Source organism: Oratosquilla oratoria, chromosome 36, assembly GCF_046742065.1.
Source record: "Oratosquilla oratoria isolate Oo_2021 chromosome 36, ASM4674206v1, whole genome shotgun sequence".
Lineage (NCBI taxonomy): Eukaryota > Metazoa > Arthropoda > Malacostraca > Stomatopoda > Squillidae > Oratosquilla > Oratosquilla oratoria.
Genome location: NC_134812.1, coordinates 28,384,218 through 28,400,493, shown reverse-complemented (window position 1 = coordinate 28,400,493; position 16,276 = coordinate 28,384,218). Strand labels below are relative to the sequence as shown.

Sequence of the window (16,276 nt, the reverse complement as noted above, 5' to 3'; positions counted from 1 at the left end):
CTATATATCACATTAACTCCTTCAGCCCAATGACGTCACTTAGGGAATATGTCGTCGACATATGGCGGGGAGACGCGAAAGAAGAGATTGAGTCTGGCGGTGATCCAGAGCATCTAAATGCTGATTAATTGACTGAGTGAGACATAGTGAAGAGGGCATTCGGAGAGGTAGTGGAAGAAGTACACGTGACGGACGTTTGAACCGTCCTGGTAACCAACAAGTATGGGACAACTGCTCATAATTTATATTATAATCTAAATAATTTTGAAATTTCATGAGAAATATAACTATCTAATTTGTACAAACCTTGATGGAGATTAACATTTATTCCCTTACTAGATTTGATCAAACTGTATTCAATCAAATTTCTTTCTGTTGTGTTTGATTGAATGCAGTTTGATCAAATCTTACCTTCCAACAAAAATGATCTGATATTACTTCACTCTCTCTCTTAAGAGCATGCACATCCAAATTTCTTCCTATTCTTCTCCTGTGTACTGCTATATAGTCAATTAAAGCCCTATCTACCACCCTTCCATTCACCACCGTCTCCCATGTGTACTTAGGCACGACTCTTTTCCTAAACACTGTGTTAGCTGTCATGAACTCTCCACTACAATTTTTTCCTGACACTCCACACTTCCGAATAAGACTATTGATTAACTTTTCACTCTATCATTAAGAAAAAAGAAGAAAAATCACGTACTTTTTTTTCTTTTTTTTTTTCTTTAAGAATGTATCTGGTGTTTCTAAGTTTCCTCCATTATGGTTCCCGGACGCCATTTTTATTTTATTGTCATCTCTAACATTTTTCTTATGTTTAATTCTGATGTTTAAGGGTTTGGCAGTTTGACCTATGTAAAATTGATTACTCATTTTGCAAGGAATTTTATAAATACATCCTTTTTTAACTTCATTTCTATTATTGATGAGCATATGTTTTACTGTAGTATAATTTCTAAAAATGATAGTACAGTAAGAAAGGAAAAAAACTGAAGAAATAATTAGAGATGAGGACTTCCGGGACAGAGACCTTTGGCGAAAATTCGTAGAGGCCGGACCATGACAGGCAAAGCCTACCTTGCGTCTGGTGAGAATGTTACAAGTCAAAGGAGACATTCCATCACTCCTGGAGAGTCTGACTACGCAAATATATCATTTGTGGTGGAGTATATTGTATAAATTGTTTACATTACATCGAAAAGGGCTGGTTTTACATAATCTGTTGGAGTAGAAACATGACACAAGAATTGTTTAGATGGTTAAATAAAAAGTGATATTTGTGAAACATATATAACGCACCAATAAAAAGAGCTTGTATTTTCAGTTGTCAAATTATTGTAAAGAAAAAAAAGTAAAGTAAAACATTTGTATCACGATATTATGTATTCTTCCCTAAAATATTTCATCAATGTTTTTTACAAGTACATATAAATAATTGGCCAGGGATGATGCATACAATAAGTACAAATGAATTATTTCTCATTGACACGAGTCAGTGAGTTAGATGAATGTAGCACGTGTCATGAATTCATTCCTCCTGAATAAATTGAGCAGAAAGGGTATCAGAAGAATAATTACGGTGTTCCTTTTATGATATTGACATTACAATGATAAAAAACCTAGAAATATGAAATAGAAGCTGTCAGGGAAAAGTTCCCAGAGGCACCCCTGTATGGGAATATTTTCTGCCATAGCAGAAGTCAGTCATGATTAAAATGAGGGAGAAACTTTCCTAAGTAAGTACATAGCGATCCTGTTGATATAGTGTGTGTTTGTAAAATCAAAGAATTGTCAAGAAAGTTCCCAGAGGAACTGCTTGACATCACTCAGCATAGCAAAAAACGTTCCAAAGGGCAAGTTGTACTTGAAAATTCGTGGAGGTGAGGAGGAGAGTAGAATGTGAATCCGGGGGGAGGAACTACTATATAAGGCAGACCGGGATGGGACCAAGCACACTCGCTTCTCTCGCAGTGCCAAGAGGACACATCAGGTGAGTGCCAAGGCAATGCCCTTCATTCTCCAGTTTAAAAGACTTGATTTTCTTCATCTTAGCCCTTTCGACCTGTTTACTTTGTTCCTAATGTATTTGTTGACTTGCAGAATGAGAGTTTTATGCATCCTGCTCGTGTCCCTCGCCCTGGTGGCCGGTGATGACGACTCCAAGACCTCCAGCAGCTCCGGTAGTGCCCAGAGTGCAAGTGCCGGTAGCAGCAGCAGCAGTGACGCCCCTAAGACTCGACTCCTGGGTGGTCTCCATCCACATTCCCCTCCTGGAGTCTCTCCTGTGTTGGGTGGTTTAGGTAGTTTTGGAGCTCAACCTACTATCGGGGCAGGTTTTGGAAGTCCGGGTCTCGGCAACCTAGGCGTTGGTAACTTTGGAGGACTTGGTCACTTGGGAGGACTTGGTAACTTTGGAGGACTTAGTCACTTGGGAGGACTTGGTCATTTGGGAGGACTTAGTAACTTAGGAGGAGTTGGTCACTTGGGAGGACTTGGTCATTTGGGAGGACTTGGTCATTTGGGAGGCCTTGGTGGTGTGTCTCCCGTTGTTGGTGGTGTGCCTTCCGTTGTGGCTCCCACCAGTGGTTGCCGGTACTGGTGCCGTACTCCCGAGGGAGCTGCCTACTGTTGCGAGAACGTCCACCAACCTACAGACCCCATCGCAACGCAAATCGTCAAGGCTGGTCAATGCCCACCCGTCAGACCCGTGTGCCCAAAAGTGTTCGTGCCTCCTAACACCTGCTCCAACGACGGGGCTTGCGGAGGTGTGGACAAGTGCTGCTTCGACAGATGTCTTGGCGAGCACGTGTGTAAACCGCCTCTTGGATTTGGTCGCTAGAAAAACTTATTCTTTCCCTATATTTCTCGAACTTATATCATGATTAGTCTATTCAACTGAACTTTCAAGTTCACTTTAAGTGCTCACGGGCGAACATATTCACCTGAGAGGAAAATCCACAAAATTGATACTTTAGGCAGACCCAAGAAACCTGTCTTTCCTCATCTCGGCTTTTCTACTTCTTACTCTCACTAGAACTTGTTTATACTGCAATCTGTTGTACATGAATGTATATAACTTCGATAAATATATAAAAACCATATATCATGTCTTGTGTCTTCAACCTTATTCTATTCTTTGTTGTCCTCTGGGAAACAGACGATTGGAAAAAAGATGAAAATTTAACCTAAAGAGTCTGGGTAATACATGTACTCTAAGAACACCTATGAGGTACATGTAAGAGTAATCATAATATAATACTGTATTTCTGGTGATACTTAGAAAGAGATCCTTGCCATAAATGTATAGAAATATATTATAACATTCTTTATTTCATTATTTACTCCATATACTCATGAAGTGCTCGAACGAGATAAGAAAAAAAAAAATCAATAGCTCCATCACATATGGGAATACTAGGTAGCATTTTCGATACCAGTAAATATGCATACATTTGACACTCCAGATGTAGTAATTTCATGTCTATTAAGTAAGATGCAAAACATTAGTAATAGTGGGAATGTACACTGGGAACAATAAAAAGAAAATAGATTGTTGAGGTTTCTGGTAATAAACTAATATGTTAAAATGATTTAGATACTCTTCATTCGATCAAATATCACTAATAAGTTTCTTGAGTGTATAAATATGATATATCATATTGCTACTGTCCCATGTCTTGTTGTATCTGACATCTTGTTTTGAAGGGATGTTTCCCTTTCGTGTCACTTTATAGAGCATATAACAATGAAATGAAGTTGAAATACTCATACATTGTGGATATTCCCATCTCTTTTCTTCTCATAGATGATGTAGAGCTAAAAACGTTTGAGATTGTTTAACATGATCTTTGTAATCAATCACCACTGCCTCTGTCCTTAAATCATCAATCGCGGATGGGATGAGAAGCAGGACGACCGACTTACATTTACCATCTGCCAAAACTACGGAACTATATTTTTCCATGGTTTATTTTTCTTTTCTAGAGCGCTCTGGTGTAATTCATTGTGTGTAATTCAGGAATCTTATTGATCGTTAGAGTATCAAATAGTTGGTTTAAAGAATGTTATGCTTTTGCAACTTCAGCGTGCAGCGCTTAGATTATAATTCTTGTATTTTCATGATATATTTTTTCCAAAAACGTCAATATTATTATATACTAGTATTTACGTGCATACAACAATAAACTAGGATCAGATAACCCTGTCATTGAAGACACTACCACCATCTTTCCCCAACTCCCTTTGATGACATAGAGACAAAATACTTCGCAATTGGTTATCAAGATTTTTGTAACAAATTACCACGACTTTACATTATTAGATGGGGTGGGGATGACATTTATCAGATCAAGTAATCTAGTCGTGTTACTGACGCTTCAACACCTACTAAACCTACTGACCTCCACATTCATGAATGTTGACACGCTTGCTCTATCTCTTATGTCTACACATATATCGGGTAGTGCTGCTCATATGTATGTTTGTCAAATGAGTTATGAAGTCTAGCAGTGATCCCTTCATGAGAAAATAGAGTACCCCACGTGTTCAGCTCCTTTCCAGGATATTGCAATCAAGTAAATACTCGCATAGTCAGGGAAACATCTCCACCCTCCACACATACACACACACGCACACATGCACACACACAAACACACATACGCACGCGCACATAAGTGTGTGTGTGTGTTTGTATGTGTATGAAATATACATTAACATTAATTAACATCCGATACGGATTATAGATTACCTCTTGAAAATAAATTCATAACGAAGCTGTGATTCTAAATCTATCTCATTTTAATCCATTGTTTCGCATCACCTTAGCGGTCCCGAAGACGAAGCTCCAGGTATTTGAGGGCTTACTGAATAGCACAGTTCAGTCTATTCATGTATGTCGTGAGGACATTGAGGTCTTGAGAAGCTTCAAATACCTTGGTAGTGTAGAAGATAACAGTGGTGGGGGATTGAGGAAGTACTCCACAGGATTGGCGTTGCCTATAGTGTTATGGACACATGCAACAGGAGTATATGGCGCGGTCAATATTTATGCAGTAGGTTTAAGATCCGAATCTTCATGTCATTTGTGCTCCTTGTCCTGCTGTACGGCTGTGAAGTATAGACATTGAATGCTGACTTGAAGAGGCATCTCGAAATCTTTGGTTCCAATTGCCTGAGGAAAATTATGGGGCATCGCTCGAATGACTGTATCAAGCCAGAGACTATACTGTGAGACTCGGTGTAGACCTGTTAACAGTACAATTCGTGAAATTCACCACCAGCTATATGGACAACCACTCATAGGGTACTCTCAAGAAGAGACAACCTACTATATTTTAGTTATGCTAGATAGGATTTTCTATGCAGTAAAAGTGGAATTATTTATGTTTTCACATAATGGTTATAGCATCAAGAGAATACTTGTGTATTGTTTATTATTAGAAAATTCCTTCACACAATTAAGTTTCATCAAATGTATATTTTTTTGTTTGTGATTTCATTCATTCACATAACAAAGTTGGTATAAATAGTGTTTATGAAGTCCTTTGCGAGCTTTATTTTTGCCTCCATGATAAAGTAGTAACAAAACAAGGAGCGTGGGAATAAACGAATCAAGATTTTCAACAAAAATCATTAACATGTCATTTGATTTTTTTTTTCAAATTCAGGGCGATGCTTATCACAAGGTGCTCAAAACTGATCTTCTGGAGTGGGTTGAAAATAAAGTATCAGATTAAATGAATAGGCAAGGAGTTAGAAACATTTAAGGAGCATCCAAAAAGGGAAGTCATATTACCCCCTGAAAACGATAAAAAATGATCTCAGCCTCACCAGTGAAGGATACTTAAATCAGGTTTAAGAAATTGGATCACAGAAAATAGAGGTTCAGAAAATAGGGACTCAGGCTCAGGTTCAATTGTGATAGGAAAAAAGGTCGAAACATTGAGGTCCAGTCAACCGAGACATAATTGAATCTAGCACAAGTGCAATTACAAAGGGATCAGTTAGATACACAGAATAATCACTAAACAAATGTTGATAGTCGATGAAACGAAGAATATTTTGACAATACTTGATACACCAATTTGCTTCCAAGGTTTTTATAGAAAGATCCAACGTCAATCTTCTTACAATTTGAATAAGTGGCCTAACAACTAATAACTGAGGTAACACACTATTCTTTGTGAAACCAAGCCCAACTTAAAGTGAAAGCTCAAGATGTTAATATATATCTGACTTCTAATAAGAGTACCTATGGTAATGTCAAAAACACAGTTCTAAATGCATATGATCATGTGTCCAAGTATTACATGATCAAATAATGTAATTTGAGAAGACATCCAGATATTTTCTATCTTGAATTTGCCTCGCAAATTAGTAAGTCATATAAACAATGGCTCGACACTAGACAAGATTACAACTGAGTTGGCTGTGACAGCGAAATCAAGATTTTGTTGACATTGATATAAGCACATAATTATGTAGAGAACCAAAACCTTTTTGTTGTTGAGTATATGACACATTGTCTATAAATAGTTTACTACACCACCAAAAAAAGCGCTATTTCATGTAAACTACGTCAACTAAATCTTGACAAAAATTTTGTTTAAATAGTTAAAGTAAGGGGAGGTTGAGGGTAAGGGGAGGTTGAGGGTCTTATTGCAAAACGTACTTTTAAAACCATCTCATAGCTTCAGTTCTCACAGTCGGTGTAAAGAATTCAAATAAGTAAAAGGTTTTTATGACAATGTATATCTTTCTGTCCTCAAATATTTCATCACTGGAGCTTCACAGTAATATATAAATCATCTGGTCATGGATGACGAAGACTAGAATGAAAAGATACATATCAATAAACTTGATGGATGCATGCACTATGTTGTATCGCAGACTTATTCAAAAGACATAAAAGGAAAATAACGAGGATATTCATTTGACGATACTAAAACACACAGTTATTATAAACCCAGAAAACTTCAAACAGACTTTGACAGACAAAGTTCTTTAGACGGGCCGATGCATGTTTTTTTTTATTACTTTCTTCTCCTGGTGATAAAGTTTCTGGCCTGAAATCACACGAATGTGTTACAAGAAAACACTGAGAGGAACCACTTGGCATCACCCAAGAAAGCAAAAACAGTTCCAAAGGCCGATTTGTACTTGAACGCTCGTGAGCAAGCATTGAAGGTGAGGAGAGGAGGAAGAGAATCTAGCGAGCGGCCGCGATATAAGGCAGCGAGGGCCGAGACCAAACACACTCGTTTCTCTCGCGGTGCCAAGAGGACACGTCATCAAGTGAGTAACAAGGCGTTGCTTACCATTTTAACACCTGAAGACACGGTTCTCTTCTGAGAATCTGATTCTTATTCCATTCAGCGTAGTGACTCGTCCCAAATTTTCTTCAGCAAAAGACCAAGTGGCTTCATTCAGCCTTAGGGTGAATTCGGGACAGAATGGTTTTCCAAACAACTTAAAATTCCCTTTCTCCTGAGCCAGCTCAAATATGACTCAATTCAACTCGCATCAGCTTAAATAAAAAGTTTAGGTCAGCCTATCACCAGGGCGAAGGTGTTAAGTGAGCTTTATTGTGTGGCTCAGTTGTGACAAAGTGTAGATTATTGTTTCCATTGCAGCATGAGAGTCCTGTGCGTCCTGCTTGTGTCCCTCGCCCTGGTGGCGGGTGATGACGACTCTAAGACCTCCAGCAGCTCCGGTAGTGCCCAGGGTGCAAGTGCCGGCAGCAGCAGCAGCAGTGACGCCCCCAAGACTCGACTCCTGGGCGGTCTTTCTCCACATTCCCCTCCTGGAGTCTCTCCTGTGTTGGGCGGTTTAGGTAGTTTTGGAGCTCAGCCGACTATCGGGGCTGGTTTTGGAAATCCGGGACTCGGCAACCTAGGCGTTGGTAACTTTGGAGGACTTGGTCACTTGGGAGGACTTGGTAACTTTGGAGGACTTGGTAACTTTGGAGGACTTGGTCACTTGGGAGGACTTGGTAACTTGGGAGGACTTGGTAACTTGGGAGGACTTGGTCATTTGGGAGGACTTGGTCATTTGGGAGGCCTTGGTCATTTGGGAGGCCTTGGTAATGTGGGAGGCCTTGGTGGTGTGTCTCCCGTTGTTGGTGGTGTACCTCCCGTTGTAGCTCCCACCAGTGGTTGCCGGTACTGGTGCCGTACTCCCGAGGGAGCTGCCTACTGCTGCGAGAACGTCAACCAACCAACAGATCCCCTCGCAACGCAGATCGTCAAGGCTGGTCAATGCCCGCCCGTCAGGCCCGTGTGCCCGAAAAGTTTCGGGCCTCCTGTCACCTGTTCCAACGACGGGGCCTGCGGAGGTGTGGACAAGTGCTGCTTCGACAGATGTCTTGGCGAGCACGTGTGCAAACCACCTCTTGGATTTGGTCGCTAGGATATGACATTCATTCCCTATATTTCTCCAACTTCTATCATGATTAGTCTATTCAACTCAACTTACGTGTTCACTTTACATGCTCACGGGTAAATTTGTTCACCTGAGGCGAAAATCTATAGGATAAATACCTTAGGCTGAACTAAGAAAACTGCATTTCCTTATATCGGTTTCTCTACTTCACAACCACTCTGATTACGTCATGTTCACACTGTACCTTGTTGTACATAAATGTATATAATCTCGATAAATATATAAAAACCAGATATCATATATTATGTCCTCAGACTTATCCTATTCATTGTTTTGTTGAAGAATCCATTAGAGAAAGGGAAGGAAATTCTATGGAAAAAGATGAAAAGTGCCATCTGAAAAATCTACAAAATTCGCGAACTCTACCAATAGTATGGAGTACATATAGAAGTAATCATAATGGTATCACATTTCTGTTGGTCCTTGGGAATAAATCTACCATAAATGAAGAAAAGTATCTGATTTTTTCTAAACAATTGTATTCTGTATTTTATTGCATCCCATACACATCAATTGCCCGAACGAGATGTGAAAAGGTTTCATAATTTTTCATTGGTATCATCACGTATGGGAATTACAGGCAACGTTTTCCATGCCAGTAAATGTACACTGGGAACACTGCAAAGAAAATAGTTTCTTGAGATTTTCTAGTAGGACACTTATATGTAATAATTGTCCAGAGATTTTTAATTCAATCAAATATTACTAACACGTTTTTAGATTGCATAAATGTGATATATCATACTACTGGAGTCGAATACTCATACATTGTGGATATTCCCATCTCTTTCTTTCTCATAGATGAAGTAGAGCTAAAAATGTTCGCGATTGATTACCAGGATCTAACTAATTACCACAGCCTTTGGCCCTGAATCATGAAGTGTGGGTGGGGTGAGAAGCAGGGTGACTGAGTCATGTGATAGTAACATGAATGCTTCACCATCTGCCTAAACCATGTTTTATTTTTCTGCTAGAGCGCTCTGGTGTAATTCAATGAGCATAATTCAGGAATCTTATTGATCGTTAGAGTATCAAATAACTGATTAGACAAATATTATGCTTTTGTAACTTCAGCGTACAGCGCTTAGATTCTATTTCTTATATTTTCATGGTATGTTTTTTTCTGAAAACGACATTATCATTACGCACCGTCGTTCATTTCTGAATAACGGACTTGAAATTGAAACTACAGGATATTGATTTGGGTTCTGCATGGATTTTTTTTTTTTATAGAGAAACCCAAGAAATCGAAATAAACAATATGCAAAAACGGAGTCTTTGTCAGAGTACAGAGTCGCAATACAAATGAACGAGATTAAATGAGAGAAACGAGGGTAACAGGGGGAGAAAGGGAGGGATCACTGACTGAATACTAGGAAAGGTTAAGGAGAAGGTGAGCCAAAAGTCTGGGAGCAGGAAAGGTTAAAGATAAGATGGGACAATTAGCTGGGTGAAGGACATTAGCTCACAACCGAAGAACAAAAGGAAGAAGAAAATAAGGAGGGTGAACAATTACATAATGAGGGTGAATAATGACCTTGAGAGGAAAAAGGGTTATTTTGGAGGGCAACTAGGATAACTCAAATTTTTGTTGGCAATGGGTATTAAAGGAATTAGGTGGAGTGAGATACTGAACATGCTCCTATTTTGTTGAATCGTGTTAGTTCATTTTCTACTAATCTTGTCGGGCTCATGTACGAGAAGTTCTGCATTCTCCTAGTCCATCTGGTGGATGCTACTATTCCTGTGTGCAACACACGCGTTGGTGTTGACATCATGGCGGATATCGTAGGGGTGTTCTCGGATCCGGGTTTGGGCCTCCTGTTACCTGTTCCAATGAAGGAGCCTGTGGAAGTGTGGAGAAGTGTTGCTTCGACAGGTGTCTTGGCGAGCACATGTGCAAACTACCTCTTGGATTTGGTCGCTGAAAAAAAAACCCACTAGTTCCATCTACTTCATCTTACATTATGAATAGTCTACCCAATTCAATTTATATAATCACTACAAGTGTTCATAGGATGAATTTGTTCACTTGAGTAGAACTAAGAAAACTACATTTCCTTATATCGGTTTCTCTACATCAAAACCACTCTACCTAGATCAGCGAATCTTAGTCTTTTTCCCGTTACGTAACCCGAAAGCTATGAGACCTTTGACCCATACCCCCATTAACTTGATGCAGAATACAGAATGGCAATAAATCAAGACTAAATCCATATACAAAGGCACCGCAATGAATATCAAATCGTTCAAATTGTAATGACTTCAATCATCAATGAAACATTGATAAAAAAATCAATGTACAGTGATGCTACATATGCAGATTTAAGTGTTTAAGTAATCCTTCGCTAGTCACGTAAGTACACCTGTAAATAGTCCCGATAACCCCTGGAGGTTCGAGAGCCCAGGCTGAGAACCCCTAACCTATATTATATTCACAGTGTGCCCTGTTGTACATAAATGTATATGACGTAAGCGGAGTAAGAAACACAGGAGTCTTAGTCTTGAGTTTATTTCTGACTAGTTTCGCTAACCAGTCAGGAATAAACTCAAGACTAAGACTCCTGTGTTTCCTACTCCGCTTACGTCAACCCGTCAGAATGTCTCAACATAAATGTATATATTTTCGATAAATATATAAAAGCCAGATATCGTGTCTTATGTCTTCAACCTTATCCTATTCATTTTTGTGTTGAAGAACCCAAAAGAAAAAAGGGAACAAACTTCTATTTGAAAAGAAAATGAAAAGTGTAGTGTATATGTATACTCAACGAATAATATAGGGTACATGTAGAATTATAATAGCACAATATTTCAGTTAGTCCTTAGTAATAAATGTTTATCATAAATGTAGAGAAATATCTTATTCTATGAAAGTTTGATATTCTGCATTCCATTCTGTACTGCATTCACTCATGAAGTTCCCGAAAGAGATGAGAAAATTTTTCATGATTTTCATTGGTATCATCACCTATGGGAATGCTATTCAGCATTTTCTATGTCAATAAACGTGCATACATCTGACTATCCAGATGTAGTAATTTTGTGTCTATCTAGTAAGGAACAAAACATTAGTAATAGTGATAATGTAACCCTAGAAAGAAATTAGAATCCTGAGCTCTTCTAGCGGTGAGCTTATATGTAATGATTATTTAGGTATTTTTCTATTTACCAAAGATCACAACAAAGTTCTTGGATTGGTTCAAGGTAATATCTCATATCATTCCTGCCCCACGTCTTGTCTTATCTGACATCTTTTTTGAAGAAGTGTTTCCTTTTAGTGTCATGTATACGAGCATATAACAAAGAAATATGGGTTGAATTACTCATATATTGTGAATATTCCGAGATCTTTCCTTCCCATCTATGAGGTATAGGTAAAAAACGTTCGCGAATGGTTACCAAGATCCTCGTAACCAACCACCATGGCCTTTAAACCTGAATCACCAGGTGTGGGTGGGGTGGGAAGCAGGACGACCGAGTTATGTGGTCATACCTTGGACGCTTCACTCTCCGCCAAAACCGCGAAACTTTTTTTTTTTTTTTTTTTATAGCGCTCTGGTGTAGGTCATTGAATATAACTTAGGAAGCTTATTTGGCGTTAGGGCTTCAAATAATTCGGTTTCAATCGCGAATTCCCCATATCAGGAGGCTAGGATGATATCACTTATAGAGGAACTTATAGCGTGGATGGCTAGGATGTTATCACTTATAGCGTGGAACTTAATGAACCATGGCCTTGGTCAAGCTCGTTGGCGGCAGGGATTAAACTGCCGTTACCTTGATCTTCACCGCAAATACCGATACTCTAACCTGCTTTGTTGATAAAAAAAAAATGTGTTTTTGTAACTTCAGCAATATAACTCAGTTGCTACAACGCTTTGATTCTAAGTTGTGCATTTTCATGCTACTTTTCTAACAATGACATTATTATATTATCATTCATTTCTAAGCAATGATTTTAATTTTGAAACTGTAGGATATTTGTTTGTTATGTATGCAAACCTTACAGTCATATGCCACAAAAAAATCTGGTCAAGAAATACAAATTTTACAAATACTTTCTTTTATGTTAATATATTTGCTCATAAAAATCAGAATCACTGTATATTTAACAAAGAAAATATATGAATTTTTTAATTCTGGCAAAGTAGTTACAAAGTGTATGGCTGAAAAAAGTGTTTTATTCTATAAAGTTTGGACTTACAGAATCACGGTGAGTTTTATAGAAAATTTCGTCATCATATTTTACTTATGAAATATTCATACAAAAATACATTTCAAAGAAAATTCCTGGGTATATATACCTGTTTATATATATATATATATATATATATATATATATATATATATATATATACATATATATATATATCATACATATACATATACATATACATTTATATATATATATATATATATATATATATATATATATAATATATATATATCGGATATTATATGGCTTATTTCTGACAATGTTAATTCTATAGCATTAATTTAGATATTTTAGATATCAACCGGAGGTGAGAGACTTGGGAAGCCCAATCCCTTCGCAGTGTTTCAGGTCACTTCCAAACATTTGGCCACAAGAGATTCATGGGATAGGAAGAATGAGGGCAGCCCGACGGGGTTCCCGCGTTCTTCTCCGTGTGAACCACATACTTTTGTTTATGTTTACAAGGCACAGACTACGCCGGGGAGGTCTCTGCCTGCAGTGCTTGCTCGCTTCGCTCGCATTAATTCCGTGTTCAAAGGAGTTAAGTTCTCGAAATTGGTCTGTCCAGAGGAACAACACAACATCCTGCTTTCCTTCGCCCAAAGCAACGCGTCTCACAGTTTGCATCGAAAAGCACCGAATTTACCAATGCTATGACAAATAACTTTATCTTCACGTAACTTACCGGGCAAATCTTTTGTAGTTTGCATTATTTCACTCATAATTGATTTTATTTCCTCTCCTGTCTTATTTCTTCTAACATTATATGTTCTTCATCGGTTAACTTCACGGCTAGTCCCTGTCTCATTAACTCCCTGATCCGTTTCCAATTTTGCACTTCCTGAGCCTTTTTCAACTTTTTTGCTTCATTTTGTTCCTTTCTTTTGGCTAGTTAGTCTTTTTTACAGGCTGCATCGGCTTCCCTTTCCCTCTTCTTGCGTTCCTTGTCTTCCTTTTTTGGGCCTTCATCAGCTTCCCTTTAGCTTTTCTTGAGTTTCTGTTCTTCCTTTCTTCGGGCTTCCCTTTCCTTTTCCATACGTTAATTTTTTCTCCTCACGTCACATTTTTTAATTTCTCTTACCTTTTTAGGAAACTGCCTTTTTCTCGAGTTTACAGTTTCTGACATAATCGTTGTATTTCCGATTGATGTAATACTTTTGGTATTCCTCGTGATAGCTTTTACCACCTCTTAGTAAAATTTTTGGATCAGGCAAAATAATGTTTCATAAGCTTTTCCGATTCTTCCTCTTTAATTTCTCCATCAAAATCTATTATGAGATAGTACTCTTTATCAGAGTACAAGTAATTTTTGTTATTTCGTAACATATTGTTGAACACCAATATTTTCCTGTGGAATCTCTTAATTGTAGCTTGAGGCTTCTTTGAGTGAGGCGTAGTTTTTCTGCACATTTTCTTTTGGACACTTCTCAGTCTTCGTAACCTAGGTCCAAAAATGATTAAACCTTCTCTTTCTCTGTGCACTACTCTCTAAACCACTTTCGTTCATTGCAACAACGCTCAGCATACCATCGATACCCGATTAAACCTATAAAATAGCTTTACATTGTGGAACAATTTTGCCGGGTTTTCCCGGATTCAGGAGGATAGTCGAAAAAAAAAAATGTCAGGAGGCACCGGCTACGTCAGGAAAATTTCAAAACCAAAAAACTTTTTTTCTTTTTTTATGTATATAGATGTATAAAAAGGAGATCTAACATCCTCACCATTGTAACCCCTGAGTACAAACTCCGAAAAGGATTCGAAACGTCGGAACTAAAGTAACTGTTTCTGAGCTTGGTGCATTTTACTTATACCATCAATATCTACATTTATACATATTTTATACAGAAATATACATCATTGGGATAAGTAATGGTTAGAGTAAGTGTAGTGTTCAATGAAAATTATTTTTTTTATAAAAGGAAGATGCAGTGGACAACAAAAATTTTTGATATATTGAAGATAATTGTCTCAAGAAGAGGAAAGAAAGGAGGTGTTTTTTAACGGCCGAAGCCAAGAGGTGGCTTGCACACGTGCTCGCCAAGACACCTGTCGAAGCAGCACTTGTCCACGCCTCCGCAGGCCCCGTCGTTCGAGCAGGTGATGGGAGCCCCGAAGAAGCGCGGGCACACGGGCCTGACGGGTGGGCACAGGCCGGGCTTGACGACCTGCGTTGCGATGGGGTTGGTGGGTTGGTTGACGTTCTCGCAGCAGTAGGCTGCTCCCTCGGGAGTGCGGCACCAGTAGCGGCAGCCGCTGCTAGGAGCTCCGCCGAGGCCTCCTAAGCCTCCCAGTCCGCCAAAGCCTCCAAAGCCACCAAAGCCTTGATGGCCAAAGCCATTCCCAAAGCCACCGACGACGGGTCTGGAGAAGGTTGGTTGAAATCCGAATCCTCCTGCGCCGGAAAATCCGGGCGCGACCCCGGCCACGGAGGGGGAGAGAGAACCCTGGCCGCCGAAGAACCGCGTGCTCGCGGCACTTCCGGATCTCCCGCTCGTGGAGTCGTCGTCATCACCGGCCACCAAGGCCAGCGACATGAGGAGGGCAGCAATGACTTTCATTCTGAAGGTCAACAAGCAATCCAGGGTGAGTAATCGTAATAGGGTGTACACACATACGCACGCGCACACACGCACACACACACACACACACACACACACACACACACACACACACACACACACACACACACACACACACACACACACACACACACACACACACACACACACACACACACACACACACACACACACACACACACACACACACACACACACACACATTCACACACACACACACACACACACACATATATATACATATATATATAAATATATACATATATATATATCTGTATATATATGTATATATATATGTACATATATAAATATGTATATATATATATATGTGTGTGTGTGTACATATACAGTATATACAGTATGTATATATATATATATATATATATATATATGTATATATATACATATATATATATATATATATATATAAACAAATACACACATTATATATATATATATATATATATATATATATATATATATATATATGTATACTGTGTATATGTACTAAAAAGCTAGTCGCCCATGGTTATCTCATGTCTATCATAAAGAGTTCTATTCTAGTGTTACGTATTAAATGTAAGCTCAGAGAAAGAATGCAGGGCTCCTTGTGGCTCCTCACCTCCTGTGTTGTTTCAGCAATACCACAAGTGTAACTGATCGTCTACCGTAGTCCATGGCCTTTTATAATGGGTTTTCCTCTGGCTTACCTCCACCTCTTTCTCCCCCCCCCTCTTGTTACTCCCTCCATTTCCTACCTCTTCCGCCCCCCTCCCTCCTCCCCCTTTAACTCCCCTTGCGTGCAAGTAGAAATGATTGTGTCCTAGCGTGGGGCCTTTTTAGTGCCCTTGAGGGCGCAACTGTGAAAACGTATACTGCGTAGTCTGCATGGTAAGAGGAGAAGTTTCTGAAGCAATGCTCAGCAGTTCAAATAGGTACCTGTTTATGTTCGAATCCCAGTAATAATCGATTTGATTACGGATTGCATAGCTGAGTGATTGGCCATGCAATCTTAGCCACATGCTAAAAATGC

The 16,276-nt window shown here is 39.0% G+C and overlaps 3 protein-coding genes across 3 annotated transcripts; 2 read left to right on the top strand and 1 right to left on the bottom strand.

The window, feature by feature from the left end:
• Positions 1-1,943: 1,943 nt before the first annotated feature.
• Positions 1,944-2,842, top strand: LOC143019056 (uncharacterized). Its single transcript, XM_076174757.1, has 2 exons — positions 1,944-1,993; positions 2,104-2,842. The coding sequence occupies exons 1-2, from the start codon at positions 1,944-1,946 to the stop codon at positions 2,840-2,842; spliced, it is 789 nt and encodes a 262-aa protein (XP_076030872.1).
• Positions 2,843-5,201: 2,359 nt separating this feature from the next.
• Positions 5,202-8,665, top strand: LOC143019055 (uncharacterized). Its single transcript, XM_076174756.1, has 2 exons — positions 5,202-5,425; positions 7,635-8,665. The coding sequence occupies exons 1-2, from the start codon at positions 5,202-5,204 to the stop codon at positions 8,407-8,409; spliced, it is 999 nt and encodes a 332-aa protein (XP_076030871.1). The 3' UTR covers positions 8,410-8,665.
• Positions 8,666-14,381: 5,716 nt separating this feature from the next.
• LOC143019054 (uncharacterized) lies at positions 14,382-15,921 on the bottom strand. The gene is made up of 2 exons (XM_076174755.1): positions 15,866-15,921; positions 14,382-15,223 (listed from the first exon to the last, which is right to left on the bottom strand). The coding sequence occupies exons 1-2, from the start codon at positions 15,919-15,921 to the stop codon at positions 14,662-14,664; spliced, it is 618 nt and encodes a 205-aa protein (XP_076030870.1). The 3' UTR covers positions 14,382-14,661.
• Positions 15,922-16,276: the final 355 nt, after the last annotated feature.

Excerpts from the sequence above, each read along its gene's own strand:
- LOC143019055 (XM_076174756.1), top strand. The coding sequence starts at position 5,202 with ATGACTGTATCAAGCCAGAGACTATACTGTGAGACTCGGTGTAGACCT. Across the intron at positions 5,426-7,634 it reads AGCATCAAGAGAATACTTGT|CATGAGAGTCCTGTGCGTCC; the intron begins GTATTGTTTATT and ends TTTCCATTGCAG.
- LOC143019054 (XM_076174755.1), bottom strand. The coding sequence starts at position 15,921 with ATGGACTACGGTAGACGATCAGTTACACTTGTGGTATTGCTGAAACAA. Across the intron at positions 15,224-15,865 it reads TTGCTGAAACAACACAGGAG|AATGAAAGTCATTGCTGCCC; the intron begins GTGAGGAGCCAC and ends GTTGACCTTCAG.
- LOC143019056 (XM_076174757.1), top strand. The coding sequence starts at position 1,944 with ATGGGACCAAGCACACTCGCTTCTCTCGCAGTGCCAAGAGGACACATC. Across the intron at positions 1,994-2,103 it reads GTGCCAAGAGGACACATCAG|AATGAGAGTTTTATGCATCC; the intron begins GTGAGTGCCAAG and ends GTTGACTTGCAG.